The sequence below is a fragment of the Salvelinus fontinalis genome, chromosome 9 (assembly GCF_029448725.1).
Source record: "Salvelinus fontinalis isolate EN_2023a chromosome 9, ASM2944872v1, whole genome shotgun sequence".
NCBI lineage: Eukaryota > Metazoa > Chordata > Actinopteri > Salmoniformes > Salmonidae > Salvelinus > Salvelinus fontinalis.
The window spans coordinates 47473824-47494458 of record NC_074673.1 but is presented as its reverse complement, the minus strand read 5'-3'; the positions used below and the strand labels follow the sequence as shown (position 1 = coordinate 47494458).

General features: G+C 42.4%; 1 protein-coding gene across 5 annotated transcripts; it reads right to left on the bottom strand.

Annotated features, from left to right (window-relative positions):
* Positions 1–2831: 2831 nt before the first annotated feature.
* LOC129862725 (bromodomain-containing protein 1-like) lies at positions 2832–14848 on the bottom strand. Of its 5 annotated transcripts, none has more exons than XM_055934633.1 (13): positions 14532–14848; positions 11737–13117; positions 11426–11594; positions 9393–9524; positions 9029–9157; positions 8570–8882; positions 8165–8434; positions 7523–8020; positions 7259–7385; positions 6880–7010; positions 5221–5330; positions 4712–4866; positions 2832–4541 (listed from the first exon to the last, which is right to left on the bottom strand). In XM_055934633.1, the coding sequence occupies exons 2-13, from the start codon at positions 13098–13100 to the stop codon at positions 4358–4360; spliced, it is 3582 nt and encodes a 1193-aa protein (XP_055790608.1). In that variant the 5' UTR covers positions 13101–13117; positions 14532–14848; the 3' UTR covers positions 2832–4357. The 5 variants fall into 5 exon arrangements, with proteins under 5 accessions (XP_055790608.1, XP_055790610.1, XP_055790609.1 ...); XM_055934635.1 differs by having other exon boundaries at positions 7259–7355; XM_055934634.1 differs by having other exon boundaries at positions 11438–11594.
* Positions 14849–20635: the final 5787 nt, after the last annotated feature.

Genomic DNA, 20635 nt, shown 5'->3' with positions numbered 1-20635 from the left:
TGCCCAAACAACCTTGGGTCTCTGACCTTGGCTTGAAGCTTTAATGAATCAGTAAAATAGGAGTCGCTAATCAGCCCAAATTGCTTCACATATTAATTGTATTTACCAGCCAGCTATACCTACCTGGAGAAAAGTCTTTCCCCATTAATTTCCCCATAGGGATGGCTGAACGAAAAAGAGGAAACTAATTTCATGGTTTTAGGACTACAAGCTGGCGAGCTCTATAGGCCTATTTTTGTTTTGGCAGTGATAAAAGTAATGTGTTCAGCATTTAAATATTGAATAATTAATATAATATGTATATTTAAACTGTAAAATTAAAAATGAATTATATGCTGTGGAAATGTTCATGTTTGAAATATGTATTCATGTGGCTAATTACCTGCCTTGTTATCTTCAAGGTATGGGCGGGGCTATATAAGCAGCTATCTGGCAAGTTTATGGAAATCTCCGATTCAGAATCAGATTGGGGTAGGATGGCTGCGCCTAGCCCACAGGCCAGTGTTAACTTCTCAATATCAGGTAATCTTTCTGGACTTTATTCTGCATGAGTTTTGCAGGGTAAGTTGTCATTCTTTAAATCAGCAGGGCAGCAGGAAGCCTCAATGTTAGAGCATTGGACTAGTAACTGAAATGTCGCAGGTTCGAATACTGCTGCTGTTCCTTGAGCAATGCACTTAACCCTAATTTCTCCAGGGGTGCTGTACAATAGTAACCCTGGCTGTGACCCCAATCCCTGGGGGTGCCTCAGGGGTAGTTGGGATATGCAAGAAACACATTGCAATTACACACTTGTGTGTATAAGGACAAATATCAGCACCCCCAAATTATTATTATAGCTGTCTTTTTGCTTTTCCCTCTTTGGAGCCTTATTACAATACAATCTGGACTCGGTGGCAGACGTAACATAGTAAATGCAAATCTTTCTCATTTAAATCAAATCAAATGTGATTTGTCACATGCTTTGTAAACAACAGATGTAGACTAATGGTGAAATGCTTAATTACGGGCCCTTCCAAACAATGCAGAGAGAAAAAAAGGGAAATAATAGAAAAATAATAACACAAGGAATAAATAATCAATGAGTAACGCTAACTTGGCTTTATTACAAGGGGTACCAGTACCAAGTTGATGTGCAGGGGCAGGGGGTAATTGAGGTAGATTATGTATGTACCTAAAAGTAGGGATAAAGGCAATAGGATAAATTGTGATGAGCCAAAAGAGTTTAAAAAGGGTCAATGCAGATAGTCCGGGTAGCTATTGGTGAGCTATTTAACTAACTATTTAGCAGTTTTATGGTTTGGGGGTAGAACCTGTTCTGGGTCCTGTTGGTTCCAGAATTGGTGCATTGATGCCACTTGCGATGTGGTAGCAGAGATAACAGTCTATGACTTGGGTGGCTGGAGTCTATTTAGTCTGATATGTTACGTTTCGTATGGTATGTAATAATTTGTGTATGTCCATTATCCATTTCTTATATGTTACGAATTACAATTTGTATGAGGTTACGAATTGCAATACATTTCATATGTTACGAATTCCATTGTGTTGTGGCTAACGTTAGCTTTAACTTTAGCTAGGCTAGGGGTTAGGAGTTAGGTTAAAGGGTTAAAGTTAGTGGAAGGGTTAGCTAATATGCTAAGTAGTTGCAAAGTAGCTAAACAGTAGTAAGTAGTTGCAAATTAGCTAAAATTGCTTGTGATGAGGTTCGAATGCGCAACCTTTGGATTGCTAGACATTCGTGTTATATGTCCACTCATCCACCCTCCTTTCGTCATAAGGGAGAAGTAACCTTTCTTATGTAACCATACCATACTCATTTGAGTGTCTCGGATTTACATTTACTATGTTCTGTCTAGTCTTTTATTTATATAAATACACTTGGATTCCTTTTGCCATGACTCCACTGTACCAAAACCTTTAGCATCTTCACTAGTATCCAACCTTCACATATCTACAGTATTTAATGTTACATTTGCAGTGTCTTTGAGAAAAAAAGTGATTGGTCTCTGAAGAACTGTTTGACATCTTTAACCAAGACTCAGGGGTCATGACCTACACTGCCACTGAATTGAATCCCGTTACAGCTTTTGCAGCATGAAATTATCATACTCTCCCTCTGCAGGTGTCGTCTTCCTTCCCCAAGTATGTTGACTAAGACATGGCATGCATAAATAATGAATTCTCAAATACCCGGTTGTCACAGAGACTCAAATTTCTGGGGTTTCAGATAATTTTACAGCCCCCCCTCCACACGAGAGGGGCTGCCGCTGAGCTAGCGGATTAGAAAATGCAGCTCAGTCAAAAGTTCTCTGATGAGGTTGATGCTGGGAGATTGATCTTCATGGTTGGTTGACTTTCTCCGGCTCATGCTGCTGCAGCCTTCCTCCCTGAACAATTAGCATCTGATTGAGGGGAGATGTGGGTGCTGTGAAGCCCAACGCATGGACTATGTGATGCCTGGCATACAATTCTGAAGAATAGCCACAGTTTTTTGCTAGATTGTCATTTTAACAAAAGAAACGTAATAACAGATCAATGTCAAAGCTTTTAAGATATTTAAGGAATTAAATGTTTTAAAAAGGGCATTTAGGCTACTTTATGACAGCAACTTTTTATCTTGATCATGGTTGAACCATCATGTATTAGATGAAGGTGGACTTGTGATTTGACATGCTCCACGATGCCCTGGGCCATGGTTAAACATAATTTAAATGAATTACTCTCCAGCTGCACTCCATACAATGGTGGCACAGCTCCTTCTTGTGGTTGCTTTTGTAATTGTCTTAATTTCATGTCATTGAACACAAAAATCCATATCACACAGAAAATCAGTGATTCAATACCATTTTTATTTTATTTTCAGTGTTTTTATATAAAAACATACTGGACTTTGCCAGCATCCACTCCCATTGGCTATAATGTGGTTTTCCCAGAGAATAAGACCAGTACCAAGTCTATTTACAGAACATCCATACAAAAATGGATTTTGAAAAAAACAAAATCTACCCACTGCTACCCCAGATCCTCCTAACTGAATAAAATGTAATGGATTCTATCACCCCACCTTCAAGATTAATGCCTCTGATTAAAACAAACAATATGCCAAAAATGGCCTTTACACAGTTGGCTCCTAGTGAGACAATAGTATCTCTTACAATTCTTTCTATATAAAGTAATGCATATACATTTCTCCTTTACAATAAATTAGTACAGGCACATTCACCTATGGTCATGGTATAGGTCCCTGTAACACAGTCAAAACCATTGTGAACAAAGACAACGTTTTACAGGTTATTCACAGATCTCTCTCACACACAGACACGCACACCAAAAACTGTAAAAAATAAAATAAAAAAATGAATCGAAAATCTGGGCAGCAAATTTTTGGTTTTGTGTGAATGATGCACTTTCTGCTTTTTAAACATTGAAAGCATCTTATGTATACAATTATATAGATTTATATAAATATGTACAAACAAAACACACTAAGTCCCATAAAAACATTATTGTATTTAAAAACCACAATAATGCAGAGAGAAGCTTGTCCATAAACTTCAATAACTTAAGAAACCATAAAAAAAGTAGCTGAAATAAAAACAAACGTTCAATCGATACAGTATATATTTTGCCCTGGATGAGTCTCAGTTGTAGCCAAGACTTGCACAGGTTGTAGCACCAGCAAATATTTAATAAGCACCATAGTGCTGACATGAATCACCCCTACAGCATAAATAGCAAGAAAGTGAACACGCAGTACCAATAACTGAAAACAGAATAAATTAGTGTCACGCCGTGTACAGGTATTTACAGGGTTAAATACAGGGCAACTGCAGAGAGGAAATGGGAGTGAGGGTGAGAATCATGATGGAAGTGAAAGTTGCAGCAGTGAAAGTTGCAGCATATTACAGGACAGAAATTCAACATTCATCAGGTTAGACCAGTGATTTTCGTGAGTCAGTTCTAGGACTCTGTATTAAGGTTTTTGCACACGCCAACCCAATCGCTTGAGTTCAGTTGCATAGCTCATTGATTCATGTGGATATTACATGTTGCCAGCTACAGTTTTTTAGAATGGAATAGATTAAAAGGGAGCATGCGTGTAGTGGTGTTCATACACATACCATTTACCCATGAGCAGCTCAGTTGATATAATCAAGACATGAGGTGGAATGGAAACCTGCACCAAGAGACCGTAGGGCTACTTACTTGAGGGCTTTAGATTCTCCCCCAGTACACAGTAAACACAAAGACAGGGTGTGTGTGTTAGAGGAATACTGGGACTGCTGTGGAATATCAAGTAAACTAAGGAGAGTTGAAGGGCTCCACCTAGAGGTGAGGGGATGCATGAGCAGGTTTAGTCCACATTGCAGGGCTTGCTGCTAGGCTTGTCCTTGACTTGGCTCAGGTGGCTCACAGCGCGATGAAAGGCGGTCTGCACTGCTTTACGGATGCCAGACGAGCAGCCCTCCATCAGTTTGATCTTGTCCACAGTCTTATTGATACCAAAGGGAACCATCTTGGCTCTAGGAAGCCATTGCCTGTCAAAGACAGTGAAGTATCATTAGGATGATGCTAGAATTATGCTACATCATATTGCCATTGCAACTCAAGAACCTGAGCACTAACTCTATTTGATAAAAAATATACCGCTGGCCATGTTTGAAGATTATTACAAGTGTCAAACTATAGAAGGGGAGTGTCGTCTCACCAGCTGCGCTTGTTGTCGAAGAAGTGGACGAGGAAGAGTTTCTCTTCGGACCTGTACTGCATCTGCTCGCCGACCCTGAGGACGTCCAGAGGGGGTAGAGGGAGAGAGACCCCGTTGTGGTGACACCCCGCCCTCGGCATCTTGTGGTCTATGATCTGCATGGGGGAGGGGGCAAGAGAAGTGATTGGTTGTAGTGACCTGAAAACAAGAGGATGCAGGGGAATCCTGGTTGTGGTGCAGCAAAGGTTCAAACTGGTGGACAGGAACGTACATTAACACACTGACGACACACACTACCACACACAGATGCCATGCTACCTGAGTCAACGAGAAAGCTGTAAGCAATCTGTGTGACTCCTAACACACTCATAACACTCTGAAGCTAAGCAGCTAGCTGCAGGGCGTGCACAAACACGAGCTACACCACTTACGATGAGAGGAATGGATGGAAATGGGACATATATAGATGGGCATTGGCCAGTCTGGGACATGCGCTCACTCAAACTCACCAAGGCGGGGTAGGAGGGATATCCACTACATTTTGCCCAAACTAGTTTAAGGGGTTCCAGTACATATGTTGCAGCACTAGCAGGCATCCAAATATTTCCGTTGCCAACTTCTACGGAAGCAGGAATAATGACAAGCAAGTTATGGGGGGTTCACTGCAAACAGACAAGAGACTACTCTAAAAGCCATGCTCACACTGACAGGAGACACACAAAAACATGAACATACAGTACATTCACACACAGGGAAGTATTATAGGGCATCAAAACACTGAAATACAGTTTTAGTTGTAATCATTTTGAAACAATGTGAATTGTAGAGGGTGACCATTACTTTGTTTGCGACAGAGTAGAAGATGACCGAAAACTGCTGAATTATGTATAGGAAGTGGGATTTCTTAGTCTAGACTGGGTGACCAGGAGATCATTGGTGCCTTGGGGCATGTCAGCTCAGGCCACTGGTACAAGATGTTGACAGAATAAGGGTTGTTTAAAAAAGTTTGCCCTGGCCCCAGTGTTAGAACGCAGAGTGCTGGGAGCCTCAGTTGTCCTTTGTCAAACAAGCTCATGTCACTTGTCACACTGTGCTCAGATGCATTCTTACCAAGGAACACACACATGCTGGCACACATTCTTGTCTAAATCAAAATACATTGGTTCCCCAGACTATCTGCACTGACACCATCTTGCATTGACTATATGCACACTCACAAGACTATATACACTGAGTGTACAAAATAGGAACACCTGCTCTTTCCATGACAGACTGACCAGGTAAAAGCTATGATCCCTTATTGATGTTACTTGTTAAATCCACTTATATCATTGTAGATGAAGCGGAGACAGGTTAAAGGAGTTTTTAAGCCTTGAGACATGGATTGTGTGCCATTCAGAGGGTGAACGGGCAAGCCATTGAACGGGGAATGGTAGTAGGTGCTAGATGCACTGGTTTGAGTGTCAAAAACTGCAACGCTGCTGGGTTTATCAAGCTCAACAGTTTCCCATGTGTATCAAGGATGGTCCACCACCTAAAGGATATCCAGCCAACTTGACAACTGTGGGAAGCATTGGAGTCAACATGGGCCAGCATCCCTGTGGAACGCTTTTGACACCTTGTAGAATCCATGCCCCAACGAATTGAGGCTGTTCCGAGGGCAAAAGAGGGACCAACTCAATATTAGGAAGATGTTCCTAATGTTTTATACACTCAGTGTATATCTGCTATCAATCTCAGAACTTGCTTAACACTCATTCTATGAATATCAATAAAAACACAATTCGGGACAAAACCAGCCCCTTTACTTAGCCTGGGTACGAGTCAATTTGTGCTAACCTTCCACTCCTTGCCACAAGCAGGTCTGGATTTCAGGCTACCCTCTACTTTTCTAAGCTGAGACTTGTGGTCCATGGGAAGCCAATTAATGTAAGAACAGCAGAATTCCGTGATGTCTACTGGGCGATGAGTTATTGAAAGTGGTAGAATTCCAAAGCTAAAAACAAACTACTATGAACAAGCCTTTGGGTAGCAGGCAATGACAAGAGGACTTAGCCAGCTTTTCCAGATAGAAATGTTAGACAGATACTAAATACAGATACTACATTTATCATTCATTATATAAGTCCAGTCTTAGCATTTATTTACAGAAAGAACTAGTGTCTCACCTGCTGCAATCTTAGCGGCTTTGGTAAAGTCCCCATTTTCGATACAGGTGATGAGTGTGTTTTTGTCGTCCACTGTGCTCCTACGTGCCATGGATGGCCTCCCTTTTCCATTTTTTGGCACTCTGACCGTGCTACAGTAAAAACAAAGGAAAACCGAGTAGGCTACTGTGAGCAAATGGCAAATGTGCTAATAGTGGAGTGCAACATTTTGCCTGGTAAGTGATGATAGACTACAGACAGCTGCTAGAGGATCAGATATTACATTAACATGGCACTGTGATGTAGGCCCACTGCCAATCCTGTACCTGGTGCTACACAGCAGAGTGCTGCCAGCAGAGTCTGCAATATTGCCATTGTGCTGAGGTGTTAACAAGCATACCTTGTGCTACACAGCACGCTGCCGCTAGAGGAGATGCTGGACTCAGAGGCACAGCGCCGGCGAGGCTCCAGCGGCCTACTGGGGCTAGCCTCACTCTCTGGTTCAACGACAAAGCCATTAGCTAGTCCTGGAGACAACGAAATGGTCAGAGCCTACACACCCACTTGCCTCTCCATTACTATGACATTTGCAAACCAAAAATATGAATTTTGTACATGAATGCGAAGAAAAAGGTGGCATTTGCATATTTACACTGGGCTTTACCTGTGTCAAGGCGCTTGATGGGCGATTCCTCCTCATCTTCATCACAGTCTCCACTGGAGCTGTGGGTCCTCTTCCTGGGTAAAAGGAGGGTCTCAAGGCGAGGAATGACAACAGAGAGGAAGGTTTTGGCTCCCAGAGGCGGGGAGCCGGGCAAGTGCTCGGCTGTCCTTGGGTGCTTCTGCAGGCTAGCACTCTTGGACTTGCATAAGAGCACATTGGTCCGCCTGTTGCCCGTGCCAGAGGGCTCTGCGAGCATAGAGGTGGCCACGAAACTGAGGTCACTGACTGGGAACAGCGGGTTACAGATGTGCCCGTTGACGGGTTCCTGGGGTACAGAGGTAGCGGTCTTGACACCGTTGCACTTGGAGGTCTTCTGGCTCTTGTCCACATTGGATTTGATGGGCTTGAGCAAGGGAGGTTCTGAATGACTGTCTGAGGTGAAAAGCGGCGGCGAAGAGTTCAATGGCTCTAGTTTCGGTGGGGGCAAAGACTTGCCTCCTATACAATCAAAACAGAAGCACAGTAGAAAAGGAAAGTGATTTTGACATGTGGAACAAACAATCATTAGCTACAGTTCATCAAGTAAGATATAGAGAAGGTTTAATTGAACCAATTCATACTTTAAGACAGCCTGATATGTACCTTCTTCCTGTGTGCTGTGTCCAGTGGGAGGCAGTGGTTTCTCCTCAGTTTCTGCTGGTTTTGGTTCAGAGGAAGAGGCAGCGGGGTGCCTCGTCTTTAGGTATATCTCGCTGCGAACATCTGTGATGGTCTTTTTGAGCAGCTTCAGTCGCTTGCTGCGAGATGGACTGGACTTCATGGCAATGCTCAGGTCCAGCTTCTCCAGCAGCTCTTTAAGTTGCTCTTCCAAAGACATGTGCTGGCGGTTGGCTGGGTTTAGTATCCGGTCCACTGCCAGACACACACAAACAACAACTTGGTTGGCTGAGCTCAAAACATTTCCCCATTCCCCAATACTACAGTAACATAAATCATAGGCTGTGTACAAGATAAATGGAGAAGTAAACATATGTAGACTGTCCTTACCATCGTCCCAGGAGAAAGGGGGAAGAGCCTCCACCTTGGGCGGCTCAGGGAGGTGCATCCCGCTGACAAAGTCAAAGCCAATTCGCTCTGCATACCGACGAGTCTTCCTGAGGATGGCCTCGCCTTGGTCTTGTAGACGCAGACCGGCCTTGTGGAAGAACGTGTCCTTGGCGTTGTACTTCATGCAGTTGAATATGATCTGATTGAAGTCGGCCTCAAACTCCTCCAGGCTCTTGTAGCCGTGGGCCTCAATGCGCTTCCTCATGGTGGAGAAGTCCATTGGGTTCTTGATGTGGTCCAAGTAGTCAGGCACCTGAGGATGGGGAGATAATAAAAAAAACACGATGCTAAGTGAAAGGTACCCAAATAACTAAATAGAACGATATACAATCTCTGTGAGGGTACCATTTGTTTTTAATTTGTGAAAGTAACATTCTATTGGGGGTATGGGGACCATACCTCTTTAACGCTGACAGGCTGGGCAAAGATCTTGGCCTGGTCCTTCTCCTGAAGCTGGTCCAGGACAGCTCGTAGTAGAATGTTGAAGGGTGTGAGCTGTACCTCTAGAACGAACTGTTGGACCTTCATCTGAATGGTTACAGGACATAGCACAAAGCTGTAGTATACTAACAGTTACAAGGGGATCCAACAACCACTTCTAAAGCTCTTTTAACAATGCAGATTATCTTTTGAAAGGAAATTAATTTGACCTCATTTTATTGATAGGACTTACAACTACTAGCCATTGATATGCTGTCACATAAACATTCTTATTTCACTACTGGGGTTATCAGATTGAAAACCCGAGACCAATTCTCTGTACCTCCTCTCTCTTTATCTTCTCCCTCTTCCTGATCATTTCGAGCAGTAAGCGAGCTCGCTCCAGGTCGTGGCGTAGGCGGTGCCATTCCTTTAGCTGCTCCTTCATCACTCGATTATCCTCCACCCTGCGATCCTGTAACATCAGTGTCCATAAAGACATTTTAATTAACATCCACAAGACCTTAATCTCAGGTAAGGCGGCAGAAAATTACAAAGAGCTACAGTGCCATCAGAAAGTATTCACACTCCTCGACTTTTCCACATATTGTTGTGTTGGAGCCTGAATTTAAAATGTATTAAATTGAGATGTCACTGGCCTATACCCAATACCTCAAAGTGGAATTGTGTTTTGTGAAATGTTTACAAATTCATTACAAATTTAAAGCTGAAATGTCTTGAGTCAATAATTATTCTTCCCATTTGTTAAGCCTAAAGTTGCATGGGCTCACTATGTGCAATAATAGAAGTTTTACATGATGTTTGAATGACTGCCCCATCTCTGTACCCCACACTAAGGTCCCTTAGTCGAGAAGTGAATTTCAAACACAGATTCAACCACAAAGACCAGGAGGGTTTTACAATTCCTCACAAAGAATGGCACCTATTGGTAGATGGGTAAAAATATCAAAAGCACACATTAAATATCCCTTTGAGCATGGTGAAGTTGTTAAATTACATTTTGGTTGGTGTATCAATACACCCAGTCACTACAAAGACACAGGCGCCCTTCCTAACTCAGTTGCCGGAGAGGATGGAAACTTCTCAGGGATTTCACCATGGTGACTTTAAAACAGAGTTTAATGGCTGTGATAGGAGAAAACTGAGAATGGATCAACAACATTGTAGTTACTCCACAATACTAACCTAATTGACAGAGTGAAAAGAAGGAAGCCTGTACAGAATAAATAGAAATATTCTAAAACATGCATTGTTTGCAACAAGGCACTAAAGTAATACTACAAACATTTTGGCAAAGCAATTCACTTTTTGTCCTGAATACAAAGTGTTGTATTGGTTTTGCCTTAACACATTACCGAGTACCACTCTCTATATTTTCAAGCATAGTGGTGGCTGCATCATGTTATGGGTATGTTTGTAATCGTTAAAGACTGGGGAGTTTCAGGATAATTTTTTTTATGGATCTAAGCACAGGCAAATCCTAGAGGAAAACCTGGTTGTCCGCTTTCCACCAGAAACTGGGAGATGAACCACCTTTCAGCAGAATGATAACCTAAAACACAAGGCCAATCCACACCAGAGTTGTTACCAAGAAGACAGTGAATGTTCCTGAGTCGCCGAGTTAGTTTTGACTTAAATCGGCTTAAACATCTATGGCAAGACCTGAAAATGGTTGTCACGCTGTGATCAACAACCACTTTGACAGCGCTAGAAGAATTTTGAAAATAATAAAATGGGCAAATGTTGCACAATCCAGGTGTAGAAAGCTCTTAGAGACGTACTCAGAAAGGTGCTACTACAAAGTATTGCCTCCGGAGCGTGAACACTTGCGTAAATTAGATGTTTCAGTATTTCATTTTCAATAAATGTGAAAACTTTTGTAAAAACATGTTTCACTTTGTCATTATGGGGTATTGTGTGTAGATGGGCGAGGAAAATATATACATAATCAATATTGAATTCAGGTTGTAACAACAAAATGTTGAATAAGTAAAGGGGTATGAATACTTGTTGATGCACTGCACCTTCAATGGACATCGACTGTCATCCATTTTTTTGTATTTGACTCCACTGACCAACAAACTAGGCAAATTTCTATTAAATGTCTTTTTTCTTTCTTCTTATAGTCCATATTGAAATGGATAAATGGCCCATATCTCTAGCATCCAAAAACCTACTTTTGAGAAAAATGCCTAGACACAGGAAACTGTCTATCTCAATTCAAGTATTAGGCTGCTTTATTTTGATTTCCAAGCACTGGACAACGGTTGAAAAACAACGTCATGTTTAAAGCAGACACAATTGTCTATCACAAGGATTCGGATACCATGAAAACTACTAAACAATTACACTGACCACTAGACTGACCGGCTGATCTGGTTTGGGGGGTTGAGGGTTGGCCTGTAGCCGCCTGATAAGTGGCACGCCGTTCCTCGACTGTCTCTTCAGCATCCAGTAGCTCAGGACCCGCTCCACAAACGCCTTCTTCTTCTGGACAGACACTTGATTGAGAATCGTGTCGAAACTGAGAGGGGAGAATATGTTAGCATTGGTCAGACACAGGATTATTCTGTTTAATGTACATTTCACACATTTATTGGGAGGTTTGTTATTCAGGAAAATATTTAGTTATTGGTAGACAAAAGTAGTAATAATAATATGCCAACCTGCTGGGGGTTATACTAGGCCCAGGCACAGCTGGAGCCTCTTCCTCAGGCACCACCACTATTCTCTTGCTCTTCTTCTTCTGCCACCCTTTTAACCTCGTCATCCCTCTTTTGTCACCCCTCTTGTGACAGACACCGTTTTTAGCATGGCCTTCCTTGTAGATAGCCAGGGGTCTCCGGGTGCACCCTTTAGGAGTGTGAGCACAGCAGAAGGCTGTTTTCTTCACAGAGAAAGTGGGCGACCCCGTCTCTGTGACTTCCTTGACAGGCTCCATTTTCATGTAGAGGCCGGCCGTTTGGGCACAGCTGACATGGAAGGCTGTGTAACAGTTAACCTTGTGACACTGGATGCAGGCCCCGGCGCCCTTCTCCTTGCAGAGGTAGCAGGTGAGTTTCCAACGGGCGGGCGGAATATTGCTGACACCGTCGATGGGCTCGATAAAGACTGTGTCAGAGAAGCCCACTTCTGGCACCCACAGGGCACACACCACGTGGCCCCAGCGGTCATCATCAGTCTTCTTCAGGGCACCGCCTTTGTTGGGGCAGAAGACACACTCAGCGGGCCGTGAGGGGCACTGGAGGCAGTGGCGACACAGCCACTGGCCCTCAGGGATGTAGGGAACACCGTAGCACTCCTGGTGCACAGCAATGTTGCATGAGTCACAGAAGAGGATGACGTTGCTGTCCTGTCCATCTCCATCCATGCAGATGCAGCACACAGCGTCCTCATCGATGAGTGTCTGCGGGTCGCTCCGACCCTGGCTGGCAAAGAAGGACTCCTTCTCAAAGCGGTCCATAAGGAACTCAAAGAGGTTCTGGGACACCTGACTGACGCCCTCACTTTTCCTCTTCTCATTGAGAAGATCCAGCCAAGCGTAGTCCTCCTCATCCATGTCGTACTCCACTTCCTCATCCAGCTCTTCGGCAGTCTTCTCAGAATACTTATAATATATGGAGGGCCGCCGAGGCACCGCGGGAAGGTTGTACTCCACTGCGCGGAACTTGGGTTCCAGGAGGGCGCGCCCTTGCGGGGCAGCCCCATGCGTGGTGGTGAGGGCGGCGCTCTTCTTCTGCTGGTTGTTTTTGAGCCTCACCGAGCGGACCAGCACTTGCTGGGGCTTCTCGTTGTTCTCCTTGTTGCTGTTGCACTCCATGATCTCTTGGGCCGTGGGGTCATCGTCGGCGATGACATCCAGCTTGTCATAAATGCTGATCCTGTGCACGCGGCCATCTATCTCTAGGTCCACCATGCGCTGGGCCTGGGCATATGTCAGGGTCTCCTTGTTCGGTGAAGGTTTGATGGGAGAGGGAGGCCTCTGGGGCGTGGACATGCGATTATAATGCCGTACTTTTTTCTTCATCATGAAGACCTAAATAAACACTAAAAAAAAACACTTTCATTGAGATTTTACTTAGGCCAATAACAACCAAGATTGTAATATATCAATAGTCACAATTTCCCTTTCTTGGTTTCAGTTGTCTATTATTCTTTTGAGTGGAAATAACAGAAGGCTTTTCATTGACATGACAAATATCATGGCATGGATGAATACAATGTGTCATCACTTTTACTTCCTTATGGTGTGCAGATGGGAAATAAATGTAAGTAGGTGTATGTAACAAACGCAATTTCTCCACAACCTGGTTAGGCCTATATTATTACAGTATTTGGGCCAATTTACTTGCTAGTAACCTAGGATAAGCCTAAATGAACTTTTATATTCACCCAAAGTCCCAAACTAGCCTACTTGAAGTGTGGAGAGGCATACCTTTCTTGTTGTTCTGTGAAACCAGAAACTAAATATTTGTAACTACTCTAAATTATTTGGAAGGTAAACGGTGTAAAATATGAGTGTTGCTAACTGTTTGTTGCATAATAATTGAACAGATACTATTAATTTCGCTGTTGAGCATTCATTCAAAATACATGCTAACTAGAGGAGTAGCGAAATAGACAGTTTGCCTGAGCTGTCATCTCTTTTTCGAAGAGACACAGTCATTGAAATATTTGGCAGACTGGGCATGTACACACTACACAATGAAAGCCAAACACAGCAGCTGATTTATGACTCCAAAATGTACCAGGTGACTGTTCTTTGGAAATTCCACTGACAACAAATATAGGTATCCTCAACTAACAGAACACATTGTAACGGAGAGGGTGAGACGGGAGAAACAAATGGGAAGTCCCTTGCGCGCAACATCTTATTAAGTTGACATAATTGCTAAGCAACCATTTAGCTAGCCTAGCTAACGTTAGTCAACTGTCAGCGAAAAAAAATAGCTAACCAATTAGTTATCCTGGCAATGTTAAATTGTGCTACTTAAACACAACTATCTAGATAGCTATCGTTGTGATAGAGTTGCCTTGATAGCTATATTAGGCTAGCTGGCTAACTGCTAGCGTAAAGCCAATTTATTGTGGCCACCTAACGTAGTAGTTAACTTAGTAGTTAGCTAGTAAGTGCATAACCTACATAGGTTTAAAATTAACGTTAGTTGAAGGTTGCGCCAGGCATAAATAATATGTATATTGAGCTAGGAGAGGAAGATCCCGTAAAAGTAGCGCCAGCGGCCTCAAGTCAAGAGCTAGCTAGCTAGCTAACGTTCACAATAAACTAAGGAAGGAAATATGGCGTCCGACTAAACAAGGATCCGAGTCGATTCGGTAACGTTTAAGTTATCATTTTCATCACTAGAATGTATAATCTATTTGTATAAATGCATTTAGGTTGTTCTGAAAAGCATACATATGTGCATAGACAGCAAATTTGGCTATAGCCATCTAACGTTACCTTTGTATTTTCAGTAATTCCGCTTTTGAAAACAGCAGCGCTTGCAAGCAATGGCGATGTGGCCTGCAGAGCAGCAGCAGTAAATCCACACACAATCCTCTCATCCAACGGGCACCGCTCGAGCAGCTTTGAATTATAAATTTAAACGACGACGGTCTAAATTCCAAATTCGATTCTATTACAAACATAAATATTTCTGAAGAGCCACCAAATACTAATGTCCTTTTGCGACTTGCTAACGATCAGTAGCTAGCTGGTTTCTTTTCGCCAACAACAATGCGGTTGTGCGGCTCCCCAGTTACGGCATGACGTAATTACGTTTCAGCGAAAATTAGGAATTGTGTGGGTGAAGAAAATGCAAACATCAAGGAGGTGGGGAGTCTTAGCTAGAAGGGATCAAGTTTTTGTCAAATGAACGTCAGATTTGACGTTTCGTAGCACAAAGTTTCCCACAAAGGCCTAGGGTGGCTGGTTGCCTAACTAGAAATAGAGAAGCAGGCATTCAGCAATTGCATGTAGCACCTGGAGGGCTGGTGGTTCGAATCGCAAATACGATGGGACAATCTGGTGGTGGTAGGGTTGTTAATGTTTGAATATAGCTTGGATTGAGATTTCCTATCGTGAATGTCGTTTTCTCTACCCTTAGTTGAGACAATATCCCCAGAACAAAAAAAAAGATAATTTCCTGCAATTCCACATATTTTTACATTGCTTAGTGCCATGACCAGGGTGAAATAAAACATGTTTAGTATTCAGGATTATTTTCCAATTGAATTTGAAATTACTTGGTTTGAAGTTACTTTCAGATTATTTGGGCATGAAATTGAGAGGATGCTAAATGGGGGACACTGAATTACATAGTTTTTTGGTTAGAAAATGCTCATATTAACAGTTGGTGGAAGTGGTCGTTTCGGCATATTGTTTTGTAGTTGTACAGTGTAATTTTATAAGCAACTTAAATTGAATGATATTTCTAAGAAATTCCACAAATTAACTTTTGAGAAGGCACACCTGTTAAATGAAATGCATTCCAGGAGACTACCTCATGAAACTGGTTGAGAGAATGTCAAGAGTGTGCAAAGCTGTCATCAATGCAAAGGGTGGGTATTTGAAGAATCTCAAATAAAATATTTTTTGATTTGCTTAATACTTTTTTGGTTACTACATGATTCCATATGTGTTATTTCATAGTTAAATGTCTTCACTATTATTCTACAATGTGGAAAATGGTAAAAATTAAGAAAACACGTTGAATTAGAAGGTGTTCTAAAACATTTGAACGGTAGTATATATAAATCTCACACCCCCATACAAAAAACATTTGTTTTTTGTTCAATGCATTTGTTGCTTTGAAATGTATATATATTTTTAATGGAATACATATAAAAAAACATTCATAAATCTCACAAGTAGGGATGTTTTATTCTCTAATTGCATTCAGTGTCTTATCAATACTTTGTTGTTTCTTGTAGCTACTGTAGATTATATTTGCCATCTCATTTTGAGATTAGATTGAGATGGCATAGACAACTATTGTAGGTTTATAATTTGTGATGTAAAAGTTTTGAAAAATTATGACTTATGTTACTGTGCTTACAATGCTTTCTAGTCTTTTACAGCATATGACTAAATTATTCATTTTTTGCAGATCGAAATTTACCCAGGTTCGAACTTTACAGTCCTAAAGAACGTCAGGAAGGCGGCCATGCAACCAGGCAACAGTTCCACTGCGATGGCAAAGGCGCTGTTGGGTGCTTTAAGATGTTGACATGTTGCTGAAAAGCAACCTGAGAGCTTCTGTATGTACAGAGATTGTATTGACTGTAGAATTAGAATCGAAAAAGATCCAATCACATTTGGTCATTTTTGGGAATTCTCCATCTTAGAATGCACATCAAAGGATAACAAACGAAGTGTCGAAGATACATTGGCTGTGAAAAGAGGCTACTTTCTGTCCACCCCAAACAGCACTGTTTCAAATGGGAATATCCATTCTACTCATTCCAATTATATCGACAATGGCAGTAGTGCAGTATGTACAGTCGAAGTCGGAAGTTTACATACACCTTAGCCAAATACATTTAAACTCAGTTTTTCACAATTCCGGACATTTAATCGTAGTAAAAATTCCCTGTCTTAGGTCAGTTAGGATCACCACTTTATTTTAAGAATGTGAAATGTCAGAAGAATAGTAGAGAGAATGATTTATTTCAGCTTTTATTTCTTTCATCACATTTCCAGTGGGTCAGAAGTTTACATACACTCAATTAGTATTTGGTAGCATTGCCTTTTAAATTGTTTAACTTGGGTCAAACATTTCAGGGAGCCTTCCACAAGCTTCCCACAATAAGTTGGGTGAATTTTGGCCCATTCCTCCTGACAGAGCTGGTGTAACTGAGTCAGGTTTTTAGGCCTCCTTGCTCGCATACGCTTTTTCAGTTCAGTCCACACATTTTCTATAGGTTTAAGGTCAGGGCTTTGTGATGGCCACCACACAATACCTTGACTTTGTTGTCCTTAAGCCATTTTGCCACAACTTTGGAAGTATGCTTGGGGTCATTGTCAATTTGGAAGACGCATTTGCCACCAAGCTTTATCTTCCTGACTGATGTCTTGAGATTTTGCTTCAATATATCCACATAACTTTCCTCCCTCATGATGCCATCTATTTTGTGAAGTGCACCAGCCCTTCCTGCAGCAAACAACATGATGCTGCCACCCCCATGCTTCACGGTTGGAATGGTGTTCTTCAGGCTTGCACGCCTCCCCTTTTTCCTCCAAACATAATGATGGTCAATATGGCAAAACAGTTCTATTTTTGTTTCATCAGACCAGAGGACATTTCTCCAAAAAGTACGATCTTTGTCCCTATGTGCAGTTGCAAACCGTAGTCTGGCTTTATTTTATGGCGGTTTTGGAGCAGTGGCTTCTTCCTTGCTGAGCGGCCTTTCAGGTTATGTCGATATAGGACTCGTTTTACTGTGGATATAGATACTTTGTACCCGTTTCCTCCAGCATCTTCACAAGGTCCTTTGCTGTTGTTCTGGGATTGATTTGCACTTTTCGCACCAAAGTACGTTCATCTCTAGGAGACAGAACGCGTCTCCTTCCTGAGTGGTATGACGGCTGCGTGGTCCCATGGTGTTTATACTTGCGTACTATTGTTTGTACAGAGGGATGTGGTACCTTCATTGCTCCCAAGGATGAACCAGACTTGTGGAGGTCTACCATTTTTTTCCTGGTAAGTGAAATAATCTGTCTGTAAAGAATTGTTGGAAACATTACTTGTGTCATGCACAAAGTAGATGTCCTAACCGACTTTCCAAAACTAGTTTGTTCACAAGAAATTTGTGGAGTGGTTGAAAAACGAGTTGTAATGACTCCAACCTAAGTGTATGTAAACTTCCGACTTCAACATTATATGTAAGTATTATTTGTAGTGTTGTACAGATAAGCCAGAGTCATTATCTTCAGACCTAACTCAAACCTGGCTGTGTCATTATGTCTTGGGGGAATTATTTATGACAGATAGGTGGCAAAGCTGCACTGAACAAAAATATAAATGCAACCTGTGAAGTGTTGGTCTCATGTTTCATGGGCTGAAATAAAATATCCCAGAAATGTTCTATACGCACAAAAAGCTTTGCCAAGATAATCCATCCTGACAAGTGTGGCATATCAAGAAGCTGATTAAACAGCGTGATAATACACAGGTATACCTTGTACTGGGGACAATAAAAGGCCCCTCTAAAATGTGCAGCTTTGTCACACAACACAATGCCACAGTGGTCTCAAGTTTTGAGGAAGAGTGCAATTTAATTTAATGTTTCTTTCTCTACCATAAGCTGCCTCCAGCGTCGTTTTAGAGAATTTGGCAGTTCGTCCAACCGGCCTCACAACCGTAGACCACATGTAACCACGCAAGCCCAGGACCTCCACATCTGGCTTCTTCACCTGCGAGATCGTCTGGGGCAAGCCACACGGACAGCTGATGAAACTGTAGGTTTGCACAAGCAAAGAATTTCTGCACAAACTGTCAGAATCATATCGGAAGCTCATCTGCATGCTCGTCGTCCTCACCAGGGTCTTAACCTGACTGTAGTTCGGCGTCGTAACCAACTTCAGTGGGCAAATGCTCACCTTCGATGGCCATTGGCACGCTGGAGAAGTGTGCTCTTCACTGATGAATCCTGGTTTCAACTGTACCAGGCAGATGGCAAACAGCGTATATGGCGTTGTGTGGGCTGTTGGTTTGCTGATGTCAACGCTGTGAACAGAGTGCCCCATGGTGGCAGTGGGGTTATAGCGTGTCCCAGTTCCCACCAATGTCTAGCAGCTTCGCACAGCCATTGAAGAGGAGTGGGACAACATGTCACAATCAACAGCCGGATCAACTCACACCAGATACTGGCTGGTTTTCTGATCCATGCCCGTAACTGTTTTTTAAGGTATTTGTGGCCAACAGATGCATGTCTGTATTCCCAGTGTGAAATCCATAGATTAGGGCCTAATGAATTTATTTCAATTGACTGATTTCCTTATTTGAACTGTAATTCAGTAAAATCTTAGAAATTGTTGCATGTTGCGTTTATATTTTTTGTTCAGTGTATAAGGGGAGAAGATGGTGAGAAAAAGGACAGATTGGATCCTGAAAAAGTGACCACAATAACTACTAGGTAGGTTTTTGTTAATCGATTACAAATGTGCATTTGACAATGATATTTTCAAAAGAATATGACTTATAAATTACTTTTGTCATCCTAACTTCAATAATCTCCAAACTGCATGCAGAGACTGAAAAAGTAAAAAAATTAATTAAAAAAATGAATACCCCATTACAGTGTTGGGAAAAACAGCCCACAGTCCGGAACCTCCAACGACAGCCCACAGTCCGGAACCTCCAACGACGGGCCACAGTTCGGAACCTCCAACGACGGGCCACAGTCCGGAACCTCCAACGACGGGCCACAGTCCGGAACCTCCAACGACGGGCCACAGTCCGGAACATCCTACGACGGGCCCCGGCCCGGGGTCTCCAGCGACAGTCCCCGACCCGGGGTCTCCAGCGAGGGTACCCGGTCCGGGGCCTCCGGCGATGATCCGCAGTCTGGAGCCTCCGGCGATGATCCACGGTCCGGATCTACATAGGCGGAGGGATCAGTGTAAAGAGGAGGAGGGGCGGCGTCCAGAACCAGAGCCACCACCGAGGGTAGATGCCCACCCGGATCCTCCCCTATAAGTTCAGGTTTGTGGTCGGGAGTCCGCACCTTTGGGGGGGGTACTGTCACGCCCTGACCTTAGTTATCTATGTTTTCTTTATTATTTTGGTTAGGTCAGGGTGTGACGAGGGTGGGTATGCTTGTTTTGTATTGTCTAGGGTTTTTTGTTAGTCTAGGGGTGTTGGTAAGTCTAGGCATATGTATGTCTATGGTGGCCTGAATTGGTTCCCAATCAGAGGCAGAAGTTTATCGTTGTCTCTGATTGGGGATCATATTTAGGTTGCCATTTTCTCTTGGGTATTTGTGGGTTCTTATTCTATGTTTAGTTGCCTGTCTGCACTAGCCATATTAGCTTCACGGTTCATTTTGTTATTTTGTTCATTTTGTTCAGTGTTCATTCTTTAAATAAAGAAGAATGTACGCTTACCACGCTGCGCCTTGGTCTCCTCCCTACGACGGCCGTGACAGTGTAAAAAAGTTAACTATCCCTCAATTGAATTTACAAATCAATCATTGCAAATAAGACATTAATGGTCAAGGATTTCTTATTAAACTGAATCTGATAAGCTTTAGTAATTCTATTTATGACCCCAAACCCAACCCCTAACTGTTCTATGTGCTCTTTATTTTATATTTGTTGCTTCCCCTCCACATATGCTGTCATGAAGCTTTTCCCGAATGCAACAAAGGGACAAGTGGGGACGGCTTAAAACAGTTAAATGGCTGAATTGAAAGCAATGAGAGAAAAAACGAGATGAATAGGATGAAATAAAAACGTTTTTGTTTTTTTCTTTATTCTAATGTTTTATTACCATGATAAGAGTGTGCAAAGCTGTCAAGGCAAAGGGTGGCTATTTGAAGAATCTCAAATATAAAATATATTTT

What these genes read in the sequence shown, in the direction of transcription:
- LOC129862725 (XM_055934633.1), bottom strand. Translation starts at nt 13,100, where the DNA reads ATGATGAAGAAAAAAGTACGGCATTATAATCGCATGTCCACGCCCCAG. An exon ending in AGAAGATAAAGAGAGAGGAG is followed by an intron (nt 9,158 to 9,392) that starts GTACAGAGAATT and finishes GTAACCATTCAG; the next exon opens with ATGAAGGTCCAACAGTTCGT. An exon ending in AGCGTGCTGTGTAGCACAAG is followed by an intron (nt 7,011 to 7,258) that starts GTATGCTTGTTA and finishes TTTTTACTGTAG; the next exon opens with CACGGTCAGAGTGCCAAAAA.